This window comes from Spermophilus citellus (assembly GCF_964194105.1).
Source record: "Spermophilus citellus genome assembly, chromosome: 13".
Taxonomy (NCBI): domain Eukaryota; kingdom Metazoa; phylum Chordata; class Mammalia; order Rodentia; family Sciuridae; genus Spermophilus; species Spermophilus citellus.
Genome location: NC_138193.1, coordinates 12084242 through 12097559, shown reverse-complemented (window position 1 = coordinate 12097559; position 13318 = coordinate 12084242). Strand labels below are relative to the sequence as shown.

Sequence of the window (13318 nt, the reverse complement as noted above, 5' to 3'; positions counted from 1 at the left end):
CGGTGGAGGGGACTGGGATTAAGCCCGGGGTGCTCTACCACTGAGCCACATCCCCAGCCCTTTTTATTTTTTTATTCTGGGAAAGGGTCTCATGAAGTTGCTCAGGGCCTCGCTGAGTTGCTGAGGCCGACTCTGAACTTGCGATCCTCCTGCCATGGCCCCCTGAGCAGGTAGGATGACAGGTGTTAGTCACTATGTCCAGCTCTCTGCCACCACCACCCTCACTGTCTCCATCTCATGACAGTCACCTCCACCCCCACCACACCTCAGGGCCTGGAAGTACTGCAGCTGCAGGGTTCTCGCCTCCTTCTCAAGGCCTGACTGCAGCCTCACCTGCTCCCTGTCTGCTGTCGCCTCCCTGACCCCGGCCAACCTTTCCGCCTTCCGCCAGCTCTGCAGAGGGAGGAGGCAATGCGCAAGGACCCTTCAACAGCCTAGCTTTTCTCGAATTTAAGCAAGGATTACCCATCTTTTATCATTCGCTTTATAAATAACAAGAGATGCTAATTAGTTTGATTCATTAAATTCAAAACAATTGGTTATAATTTTGGAGTGTTTGATTTAATTTCTTTAATTACACACAGCGGCTGATGTGCCGCTCCAGAAAGCACGAGAGTCTCTGGGATCGCTCTCCTCTCCCCAGCTCGCCAGTCCCCTCCTGTTTGCCCGGGAGGCGCCCGTGGGTGCCCAGGGGGAAAGCGAGTGTCTAGAAGGTTGTCTTCTCAGTGGCCAGGCTGCTGAGGCCTAGCCCCCGGGCACACTCTGGGGAAGCAGAGAGTGTTCCTCTGTGTTTTTCTCTCTGTGTCTGCCCTTGGCGGATTCCCTCCAAACCAAACCTGCAAACCAAAGACATGAGGATTAAAATGTGGGATTCGGCTTGTTAAAGGAATCGGGTGGTCTGTGGAGGGCCAGGGTCACTCCCTCCACTCCTCTCAAAGGCCACCTTTCATAGTAACCTGCACGTCTTGAACATTTAGATCCTTCTTCTTCCTTCCCCTCCTTCCCGATCCTGCATCCTGTTGTCCCTTGTCCATTACCTTCTCAGGGGTGGGGTAGGTTGGTCACAGTCCTGATGGTTACCCCGGCATCTGATAGTGGCATTCAGGAAATGCTTTTGGAGGAAATGGAACTGTATTTCTGATATTTGAAAACAACGTGGATAACATGGTATCGTTCTCCGAAAGGTAGGTGAGAGTTGAGTTGGATGAGACATTCTCATCTCCTTGAACTCGGTTGTTTCTTAGCCCCTGCCACGGTTTGCATAGGGTTGAGTGGGTGCCTAAAGTGTTCTAGGACTGGAGGCTTGGTTGCCAGTGTGGTGGTGTTGGGGTGTGCAAGGTGATTGGGGCAGGGTGTGCGACCTTCAAAAGGGTAGTTCCCTGAGAGCTAGTTGTTACAAAAAGAGCCAGCCTCGACCCCTGAATCCCTCTGGCTTCCTATCTTGCCATGTGACTTCTTTTTCCCTCTCTCATACCCTCCCACAAGATGCCATCTACCATGTTGTGGTACACCCAGAGGGCCCCGATCAGAGGCCAGATAAAAATCACTCAATATTGGACCTTCAGCCTCCAAAACTGTGAGCTAAATAAACTGTTTTCTTTATAAAGGACTTAACCTCGGTTATTTTGTCAGGGCAACAGAAAATGGACCAATCCAAATCCCCAACCCCTGAGACAATAAGTGGGCTTTTTTTTTTTTTTTTAAGAAAGTCAGAATAAAATGCTGATGATTCTAGTTAAGGGGTGCAGTTGGCTTCCTAGATCACTGACTAAAATCTCCTCCCTGGGAGATGTAATTTGTTTGGAGCCACCATTCAGATGTCAGCAGGCTGCCCATGGAAGAGTACCCGAGGGAGGGAGGCAGTTCCTCCTGGCCAGCTGGGTCTGCTGGGTCAACCAGGGCTCAGCTGGAGGGTCAGGCTGTGCTCCAGCACCTTTCCCTCCCGCAGGACAGCCCAGGAACAGATTGCAACAGATCTGGTGAATGGGCAGTTCATGAAGATGGGGGATGCCATCAGCCCTCGCAGGCCAGCTTGAGGATCTGTACTTTCTCTGTTCACTTTTCCGTCTTCTAGTCCACATTTCTAGGATACACAGATACGATTTGTGTGTGTGTGTGGGTGCTGCAGAAAGACAGACGGCATTTTTTCTTTTGTTGTTCGGGGGCTGTAAAAAATTAGAATAGCTAACACTTTGTTCTCAATTCTCTTCATTGTTCTTTCTGAATGGGAAAGGGTCTCTTTTGTTTTATGTGTCCTCCTTCGCTTTGGTGGGGCTCTTGGTTACTACGAGGCTGGCTGCACCAGGGTTCAGGAGGCTTGGCCAGCTCTTGGTCAGCTCTGGGCTGATGGGTAGCTCCTCTGCTCTGGGAAGAGATGAGCCAAAGCCTCTTTAGACATTGCTCTTCCTTCTGCGTGAGGCCTTCTTTTTGACATCATTTTGGCGATCGAACTCTTGATTTAAAAAAAAAAAAAAGTTAACCTGGAGATGATATTCGCCATCCCTGTGTTCTCCATGGGACATCGGAAGGATAATTAAGAGACATACCGATAAAATATTTGGAGCTCAGCAGAAAGGAGAAAACTTCAGGCTCGTAGACATCATTATTATTTCGTTTCATGTTGTTACCATGTGATTAAGACTGGATTAATTTTGGAAATGGTAATTTCATGTCTAGATATTGCTTTCCATTTAACCACCATAATTGGCTTTGGTGGAAGCCCTACAAGAAACCTCAATTGATAGATTAAAAATAAATGGGAAATGATCAAAATGTTTTTTTTTACCATGTTTTTCATGTGCTATTTTTTAAAAAAAAGATTCCAAAAATAAATACGTCTTTTAAAAGGAGTTGATTTAAAAGGTTCATTTTCTGGGACTGTTATGCATCTGCAATAAATAATAAATAATATCATAGCAGTTGGCGGCCTCCACTTTGGTGCAAAATAAATAAATACATTTGGTGATATATGTCTGAGGAATGGCAATCTTGTCCTTTTTACAGAGCTAAGGAACAACTCCGCAGATAGAGATTTTACCATCTGCTAGTAACAAAGAAAAGCTCGGAACACGCGGTGCTTACAGAGTTGAGCGGGTACAGCGGCCTGCCAGGAATCGGAATTGTCTAAAACTTAAGTCATCTGTTCCTGGGGAAGCTGAGCCCGCTTTTCAGCACGTCAGGGGAAAAGTGCGTGTGCTTCTGAAGTGAATGGCAGGGTCTCCACATTGCTCCAAGGGCAGAGGAGTGAAGAGGGCTGAGCTTTCACGCCCAGGCAGGGAGAGAAAGACCCTCCGTGAGCCCATGGGCCCTGCCCGGGTTTCACCTGTCATGAGTGATCTGCGGACTCGTCGCCCGAGCAGCTACTGTCTTTCTGAGTTCAGTCATTTCGTGTTGGTGGACAGATGAAGCCGAAGAAGCTCAGGGAGAGACGGAGAGTGGGAAGGCCCGACTCTCTTTCAGTGGCATTTGCTTCTTGAAGCAAGTGACATTTAAGCTCCCTAGGCCTGAAATGACACGTGGGGGTTGAAGTTCTAGTTAAGGAGAGGGAGTGGGCGGGTTACCTTTAGGAAGGGCTCAGTGCTCAGGGGACACCACGGAGCTGCCTGCAGAGGAAGGGGAGAAGCCAGGCGTTTTCTTCATGTGTTTCCTCTGGTCTCCTGTGAAGGGGGGGGACGGTTGTTTCTGGGGTCCGCTGGCTCCCACCCGATGGTGTGCACAAAAGCTTTGTAGCAGCCCTGGAGGAAGAGGGCACGTGCAGCTCTATCGGTGGATTCCGTGTAAGTGGCCCTGAGAGCATCGGAAGCCACAGGCTGGTCAGGCTGGCAGAACGTGACTGGAGAACGGGATCTGGCAGTGACCTGCCTCCTGCAGTGGCTTTTGGGGCTCTTCAGCTTAAAGGGGCCGGGAGGGGGCAGCTCAGTTAAAGAGAACCCCTTCTCCTTCACCTCCCACTTTTCCACGTTACGTGACGCTCCTGACTCCCAGACCCTGGAAGTGTGTTGAGACGGGGGTCTGCTGAGTTGACCTTGGCACTGTCTCCTTGCCTTTGCTTAAACACCTGGGCCGCATTGCAAATAAGTAGAGTCCATCAGTTCGTTTTCCTTGCTGCTCTTGACCCTCGTCCCTGTCTTTTTCATGGCACCTCGGTTGGAACCCTCTTTGGACCCTCTTTGCAGCCCGATATTTTTGTGCCCTTTCCCTTTGGGGGAAAAAGTAGACAGATGGGTGCCCACGGAGACGCCCAAGGCTGGTCAGGTTTAAAGTGTTTTCTCTTACAGGGGTGAAGACATCTTAAGCCAGAGGAGCGATTCCCTAGTTGTGGAATTTCAGTCATCAGCCAGCAGATGCAGGAGGTACATTATCTTGGGCTCGGGGGCGTCTCAGCAGCCCAGCAGTCATCCTGCATGACCACCTGCCCCATCCATCCTGCGTCAGGCCACCGTGTGCATCTCACCCATCTCGTGTGTGATTGGTTGTTGGCTTGCCCTGGCTAGGGGGCAGGTGTGCCCGCGGAGGCCTCTGTGTGGACCTGGGCACTGTGGCGCTTCCCTGTGTCTGTGGGGAGGAGGGGCGCCCAGATGCATGCAACACAAGCTCATGTGTTTGATTGTCGATGCCAATATTGACCTACCAGGAGCTCATAACACAAATGAGAATTCTCCTATTTGTTAAAGCCCATCTGTGCCCATCCATGCAGCAGGAGCCGTGTGTCCTCAGAGCAATCTGCATCTGAAATCCATGGAATGTTCCGGAAAGCTGGGGTTTCATGGGACACATGCCCACCAGCGGGTCAGGACATTCCCTCTCCTTTGAACCGGAAGCCTGGTCCTGTGAATGGGAGTGTCATTTCCACCCCGTGACTCTTTAGGCCAGTCACCGTCACCCCAGAAAGTCCTCAGTGGTCCTGATGCTGGAGCCGCGAGCCTCTCTATTGAGGGCAGATTCCCGAGGCTGCAGCCTCCCTTAGGCGAAGGACACTGGTTGGGCTCCTAAACCTAATAACTTTGGGTAATGTACTCAGGATGAATCAAAATGCTAATAGCTTCCATGTTCTGGATATTTTAACATTCCCTAATTTTAAATTTAAATGAAATGCCTCGGGGGCTGTAGCAGCCTTGCCAGAAGCTTGTTGAGCCCCATCACGGAGACGGCGTGTTTAAAATATGTTCTGGCCACATGGGCCCAGCCGGCCTGAGCAGCCCTGATTGGAGGATTGTGTGATTTGTGTCCCCGACAGCTACATGGCACAGATACTCTCTTTTCCTAAAGATAGCTGTTTGCCTTTAATAATTTGAATTTTCAGAACTTCCTCTGAACCCCCAGATCCTTTTATTTTAATCATATTTTCATAGCAGCACACGGGGTTTTCTAGCACCTAAAATTTTTCCAAGCCTTTTTTTATAAATTACCTTCCAGCCTTGGACCTCATAACAAAGCCACAGCCACCCCTGCTTTGTCACGAAGAGGCTGAAGGATAGAGAGTCGAGGGGTGTTTCCGTCATCCGGTCTCTGGTTACGGCAGAGCTAGTCACCAGGTCGGTGCCCTAGCTCCTGAGTGGAGCGGTCACCAGCCTGGTGGCAAGGTCATTGACATGCCACGCTTCTGCTAGGACGTGAGGGCAGTGCCGATTTTGAGGGCTATGCTGGTTTTTTCTGGTTGGTGATATTCATTCCGAGATCTGTACTGAGGCCAGGCTTCCCCCCCCCCCCAAAATTATTTCTTCCCATCAGTGAACAGGTCCCTCCCTCCTCCCTAGTTGAATCAGCCCTGTTATTTCTCCTTCGTAGGGGGAAGGAACCCTTTATTCCTCCCTTAGTTCCTCCAGTTGTCTGATGTCTGGCCACTTCATAATTGTATTCTGGGAGATTAGATATTAATTTTTTCAAAACGAAAGGACGAGTTCCTCGATGACGCGACACCATTCAATTTCCGCCCTCTCCTTTCGGCGCCTGCACCCCGTCCTCCCAGGCACATTTTTCATAGTTAGGAGGAGCAGCGATGTCAAATATATCAGAAGGAAGAATCGATTCCGTCGTCGTCTGACGACTTGACTGATGAACAGAGATCAGAAGAAGGCTCTGGACGGCGCACAGCGCCCCAGCACGGGGGTCTCGGCAGCTCTTTAAGGAGCTGGTTAATCCAAGAATCACTGCAGAAGCCCAGCCGGGGTGGGGGGAGACCCCAACCAGGAGCGCCCCCGTAGCACTCAGGCTGCCCTAACAGGAAATACGCTCGTAATTTCTGTTTACACAGAGCTCTAATTGCCGTCTGCCCTAAGATCACGCTTAGTCCTCTCCTTTCGGGGTACTTGGATGGTTCCTCTTTCGCACCTCAGGCAGAGGAGCCTGGCTCTGGTTGGAACTTGCCCTAAGAACATTCCCTCCTGAAGAATGTCATTATCGGGTTCCCAGATTCACATGGCCTCATTAGCCTGGTTTTCATCCCATCATGTCCTCGCTGCCATCGTCCCGTGGAGGGAATGGTACGTGGGGCTGCGCCCTTTGACTTGGTGGTGTGTTCTCTTGTCTCTGTCCTGATACAGCGTCTATGAGCCAGACAGGAACGCGTTACGGAGGAAAGAACGAGAAAGAAGAAATCAGGAGGCTCAGCAGGATGGGGGCACGTTTAATTCCAGTTACTCCCTCTTCAGCGAACCTTACAAGGTAGACGGTTTTCAGTTGTTGGGGTTCACCCCTGCGTGTGCTTCCCACTCCCTGGGGTGGTGGTCTTGACTGGAAGGGCTTATGGACCCATCTGCAGTCAGTTTTCTGCCTGTTCAGCCAGGGGAGGGACCTCAGCTGCCTTGACAGCACCTTCTCCTCCAAATCTTGGTGTCCAGTTTGGCATGGAGATCTGCTGGTGGAGATTTTTATTGATAATACAGACTTCATCAAATATGGAACCCAATGCATTGATCTTCTAAAGTCAATACCATCCTAAACTCTTAGGAAACAAGTACTGTTCACAAAAGAGGTTGGGTTCCATATTCGACTTCTGTGTCTCATGGTCAGGGTCAGGGTACCTGAGAAGGAAACTGTAAAATTATTTCTTATTTTTATCAAAGGCCAGGTGTGTTCCATTCCAGAGTGAATGACCTTCCCAGCTATGGAGAATGTCTTAGCCTGCACGGAGCCATGATAGTTGAGGCTGATAGATTTCCTGCACATTTAGCCCCATGTGCCTTGGAAGCTTTACCCTGACTTCTCTTGCCTGTCACTCTGGATTTCTGAGAAGAATAATTATCTCCTTAGAAATTGGAAGCAGACCAATTCTGAGCCAAATCTTAACTTTTCCAGGACAAGCTTTCCATGGGATAACGAAAAGAAAAAGAAAAGAAAAGAAAAATCTAGTCCTAGAAAGACCTAATCTAGACGGTTTTGTTAAGTTGCAATAGTAAAATTTCCGATTTCCAGAACTTTAGCACTTTAGCTACAGGATACCAAGGCTGAGTTCCTTTTTGTATATCCTAAGAGCATTCGTTACAGGTCTCCAGCTCTGGAGTGGTGCAGAGAGCTGACAGACATCTTCAGAGACCCTAAGGATCTTGATGTCTTCTGTCACTTCTCATCCTCAACCCGGCAGCCCTGGTTCTATGACCCATAAGGACAGCTGTCCAATTCCTGTGTTTCTCTTGTCTCTAACCATAGCGTGGATGTGTTTTTCTTTCTCCAGACTAACAAGGGGGATGAGCTCTCCAACCGGATCCAGAACACTTTAGGCAATTATGATGAAATGAAAGACTTTTTAACCGATAGATCCAATCAGAGTCACCTCGTTGGCGTCCCCAAACCGGGGGTTCCTCAGACTCCGGTGAACAAGATCGATGAACATTTTGTTGCAGATTCAAGAGCCCAGACCCAGCCCTCATCTGTCTGTAGCACAGCCTCTTCCACTCCAGCCGCTGGCCCTGTACAACAGAGTAAAAGGGGCACCATGGGCTGGCAGAAGGCTGGGCACCCACCGTCTGATGGCCAACCGCGGGCAGGTAAGCAGGGGCACAGGACACTGGCTTTGCCCAAATCGGCGAACCCAAAGAACAGTGATGAAAAAACATAACCGCTGCGTGTTGAGACTCTTCTGCTCATTCCTTCTTCTTCTTCTTCCCACTCAGCACAACAGGGCTCTCTCAGGACCTTGCTTGGAGATGGTGTTGGCAGGCAGCAGCCGCGGGCCAAACAAGTGTGCAACGTAGAGGTGGGACTGCAGACCCAGGAGAGGCCACCCGCCATGGCAGCCAAGCACGGCAGTGGTGGGCACTGTGTTCAGAACTTCCCTCCTGCCCTGGCCTCAAAGCCCAGCCTGGTCCAGCAGAAGCCGACCGCGTACGTGAGACCGATGGATGGCCAGGATCAGGCTCCCGACGAGTCTCCGAAGCTTAAGTCATCTACAGAGGCTGGCGTGCACTGCGCGACCTACCGAGGAGGCCCAGCCAGCAAGCCAGAGTCGGCCAGAGCCAAAGCCAAGCTCTCCAAGTTCAGCATCCCCAAGCAAGGAGAGGTGAGTGGCCTCTTCATTCCACCTACGTGCTGCTGAAAAGTTATTTGCTGTGCGATGGCTGAGAATTCAATTTCCAGGAGCTCTTTTTCAGTACCGTGGCTGACATCCTGTGGTGGGATTTATGGTAGTCCCTAGCGGGAGAGGCAGACATCGTAAATAATGATTTCTTAAAATCTCAAATTTATTATAATTGGTATTTTTTAAAGTGCCATCGAATACAGCATAAGTGTGTGTGTGTTTCTCTCTCTGTGTGTGTGTACTAGTCAGGCAAGGAATGCCTCTTTCACCATAGTCCAAGGGATTTTTGTGAACAAGGTCACGTTGACTGAGCTATTATATACTAGGAATAAAGGCACTTCAAAGGTTTAATTTTTAATATGTAAGAAGGTAAAATTTTATGTGAAAGAGTTAAGAAACTCTTTTAACATTTTTATCAGTTTTGATAAGTCCGAGGACAAACTTTATAAAGGAAAAGTCATAATAATTTATAAAATTTTTTTTTAGTTATAGATGGACACAATGCCTTTACTTTATTTATTAATTTTTATGTGGTGCTGAGGATCGAACCCAGGGCCTCACATGTGCTGGGCGAGTACACTACCATGGAGCCACAACCCCAGCCCACACATAATAAGTTTTAAAGTATTTGTTTAAATGATTCAGAATTGGATATGCTGAATATTCAGATATATCTGATATCCCATCTATAAGATTCGGATTCATTCATGTTAATCAGAATTATTACCTGAATTCTCCTCGTGGTCTAAAAATAATCTGAGACTGTTACATGGGTATGTGAACAGAGTGAGTTATTTTAGTTCATATTTTTTTTGGTTTGTATTTTGGATTTTATGATGACATTTATTCATTACATTGTAAAATGCATGGTGTGACGTATTACATATTGAAATTCTAAACTAGCAAATGGCCCAGTGACAGAGGTGGCAGAAGGGGTAATGACCAAGTAGTTACTTGAGCAGTAAATCTGGATGGAAAATGAAGTTGTTTTAAAGAAACACATCTCATACTACATTACAAATTGATGATAGTTGTCAAGAGCACATGGAGAAGAAATATGACTGTATTTTTGCTGTTCTTTTGCTACAATGTGGGAAACAAGCTAAAATAAAGTCTGAGTCCTCAAACATCATATTTAGGAACTGTTAAGGTTTTTTTTTTCTTTCTGACATGCTCTTCTTTAAAGGCGGACTAACAGTGTGACCAAAATATTCTTTGTATCTTCATTAGATTTAATAACCAAATGAAGCAAGTGTTCTGACATTTCTTGTGGCATTTCTGAGCGGTCATCTCAGAAGTCCCTGCAGAAGATAGCCCGCGTCTCTAGATGTTTACACAGGTTTAATGAGGACATTCCGTGACACGCATACCAGGAACTTCTTTTGATGACACATTCATGATAGGTTCTAGAAAAGTGCTCATTAGGAATTAATGGAAGCAAAGTGTAATTTCTACAAACCTTTGTGTTTTCAAGTCTGTAGGAAATGCACAGAGATGCTGCCTCATACAACTCAACTCATCAGCCCTTTGGTTTTTGTCGTCACTGTCAAATGACCTCTACTGGCAGATAAAGCACAGCTAGCTTTGAACAGTGGTGATGAACGTAAGCCACCAGGGATCCCTTTACCTGTTTGATGGACTCCTTGTTAAAATGACTTTTTTTTTTTTTAATCTACCAAAGCACTTCAAATTAGTAGGTAATAATTGGTTTATTCACTTTTTTGGAGCCCGGTGAGTTAAAAGGGGGAAAACAGTATTTTTTGGTAGCCAGTGTATCCTTCTCCAGGTACCTGTACAGTTTCACAGGGCTTTTGAGTTATGTCATTGATCACTTGGACATTTTCAGGATGCCCTTTGAGGACCCCAGATTAGGAATGACACACTGTATAGTTTTTGGTCATCACAGACTGAGATCGAGGGGCACGCAGAGGGAAATCAGAGCTTTATACAGAAGGTATTATACAGATAGTATTGCATTTCCCCTACGTGTGATGATCTGGGCCATCTAGCCTGCTGCCCTCCTCACATTGTGGACTGAACATGTCGGAGGCCACTTGTGCATTGATAGAAAAGAGGTGTCATTTGTAGAACAAAGTTATAACTGGAGGGGTATTTTTTTTCTGGAGTGGGAGATGTAGTCCTCGCTTTAGTAAAAAGCTTTGGTGTGTTAGGAAAATATTATGATTTGAATCTGGAAACACTTGTCTGTTGAATCACAATAAGAACTTTTTTCACAGTTAGCAGCAAAATAGTATCTGCAAATCACTCTCCCTGCCCTTCAAGCTCCAGGGATTTTTTTTTTTTTTTTTTTTGGCATTTTTGACAGCGTTCCAAGACTAACAAGAACCCTTTTGCAGGTTTATCAGTCGATATTTTTAGGGCATTCCTATAAGATCCATCATGATAGCAGAGAAGCAGAATGATTTTGTCGCCAAGTTTTTACTTTTGAAGGAATACGTGCTTTTAGTTTTTTGGAACGTGTGAAACAATTTGATGTGGTAAACAATTGGGAAAATACTCATGCTTTTATACTTAATGCTCAAACAATTTTCAAAAATGTTCACGCCTATCAGTGCACATACTGCCATTATGAAAAGGTCCCTTCCGTTTCTCTGGCTTTAGCTTCCAATGAGGTAGCCGAGGTGTTTTCTAGGTAAATTGACACAGAGAAAACATCCTGAAGGGGACTTGCGTCCCTTGACAACACTTTTTCAAGGTATTAACTGTGCAATAGGACTTAACCCAGAAGGAAGAATTCAGAGGCTCAAAGAAAGTATTAGGTAAAAATCATGTAAAAACAAGGGGGAGGGTTCAAAAATGGCTGCTTGGCACTGTGTGGGGACATTCCTCATAGGAAGCTCAGATCCCTGAGTAGGTGCACCGTGATGTGAGAAATTAAAAAAAAAAAAATCAAAATGGGATCTCTGCCTTCAGGATATCTATCTATATGAGTTGAATAAATTAGACTCCAACACTTATCTTTTAATTTGCAATTTCTCTCACTTACAGTCCAAACTAAATTTAAAAATTGGCCTTCCAGCCCTGGGAAAATTCCCTCACCTTCATCATCTCTGTAGTGGGGGAAAAAAATGTTATTTTTAAAAATGGAGAATTTCGGACTCTCTTTTGCCCGATTTTATATCTCATAAACTTTTCATTCTCGTCCTTGCAACATCTGCAGTCTGTCTGCCGCCCTGGCAAATTATTTGTTATAATTCTTTAGTCTTCAATAATAGGTAATTAGTGTAGAAAAATCCAGCGCAATTTGATGTGGAAGTTAAAGGCCTCGGGAGCATTCCTGAAAGTGATACACCTGCCTCTTGGCTGGTTTGGCTCGGCTCAGTTTGGTGTTTAATGAAGAACATATTTTTGTCGTTGTAGCTCAGACTCTTATTCTGGAGGCCAGCCCTCATTAAGTGAGCCTCCCCTGGAGTGCAGCTTGGAAGGGTGTCTACTGTGAGGCAGGAGACAAGGGATTTGACAAACAGCTGGAGCATGTATTCTAGAACATTCTAGGACCAGGAATGGTAAAATTCATTTGAACTGAAGTCAATTAGTTTGGTCTCCACCCCTCCCCACCCCACTCCCTTCCCTGCCACACACACACACTTGGCCTTAATGTATAATTCTAGATCTAGACCTTAGAGACTCTTCAACTGGAGGGGCAGAAATACATTTTTGGGGACCTGAAATGCACACATTGTCAGGCGTTCTCTTGAGGACAAAAAAGAACAGAGAAATATCTTGCATTTGCAGGTTTTACAAAACATGTAGCCCCCTGAGGCATTGGAGACCCTGAAGCTGGAGTGTGGTCGGCTTCAAGGTCTGTCTTGGGCTCATGATATGATAAGGAATTATTATCAAAATGATAATTTGGGATTTGAAAAGGCACTTCCTATGAGCCTCAAACTTGGTAAAACTTAAAAATAAACATTTACATAACACATGATGGGGCAAGGAAAAAAATAGGGCAGGATCATAGAAAAAGCCTACTATGCAGGACTTTTTATACAAAATACGGGTGTCATGGGCTGGGCCGCCATTTTGTCTGACAGCTTCAGCCCTGGTATTCTGAAGCCTGCAAGGTTTGATTTCTGTTTGCCATTGATTGAATAAATATCACTGATCTGAATCTAATATTGCAGAGGGCACTGCTGGCTGGGAATGGAACATATTTGGAAAGCCAGGAGGCAAAGGAAGCCCTGCTGTCCCTAGCTTGGTTGACCAGGAAAGAAACCTCAATTTGAGCATCAATTAATAGACTGTGCTAGGAGTTTTGGTAGTGGTTGATAAGAACAGAGTAACCATTTTGGGCTGATTCAGAATTTTATTTATCAAAGTACATCATTAAATACTTTAAGACCCATTGATTAATCAGAGCACATCCATGATGGGCCTTTTAAAGACTCACAGTTTACGCCGTGGGTGAGAGGAGAAAGCAAAGCACCCTGATTTCACAAAATAGCTTCCTAGAAAAGCAATTAACTGATTTTTTTTTTTTTGAGTTCACAGAAGATAAATGATGTAGGCTTCCTATTTCCTGTCACTCTTGGTTACCTTTGTATGAAAATGGATTTCTTCCAGATCAAAGTCAGCACCAGCCTGTCGGGCAAAAAAGGCATTTGCAAAGCAACGTGTGCCTTAGGTATTCATGCCAGTCGGGATTTCTTAATTACATTTGAGACGTAGAATGCCTTCGAATCACAGGATGCCATCAGATTGCTCCTGGAGAGAGGCGGGGGCGCGTGGAGCCTGGAGCCTCAGTTTCCCTGTCATGTCCCCGTCTTTTCCCTTCACCCCCAC

The 13318-nt window shown here is 46.3% G+C and overlaps 1 protein-coding gene across 1 annotated transcript in view; it reads left to right on the top strand.

Moving 5' to 3' along the window:
- AFF3 (ALF transcription elongation factor 3) overlaps positions 1 to 13318 on the top strand; it is a 502728-nt gene that overhangs the window by 80142 nt on the left and 409268 nt on the right. The window contains exons 3-6 of the mRNA XM_081264786.1: positions 4278 to 4352; positions 6543 to 6663; positions 7673 to 7985; positions 8112 to 8497. Coding sequence (XP_081120912.1) covers positions 4278 to 4352; positions 6543 to 6663; positions 7673 to 7985; positions 8112 to 8497 — 895 coding nt within the window. The remainder of the gene's footprint in view (positions 1 to 4277; positions 4353 to 6542; positions 6664 to 7672; positions 7986 to 8111; positions 8498 to 13318) is intronic.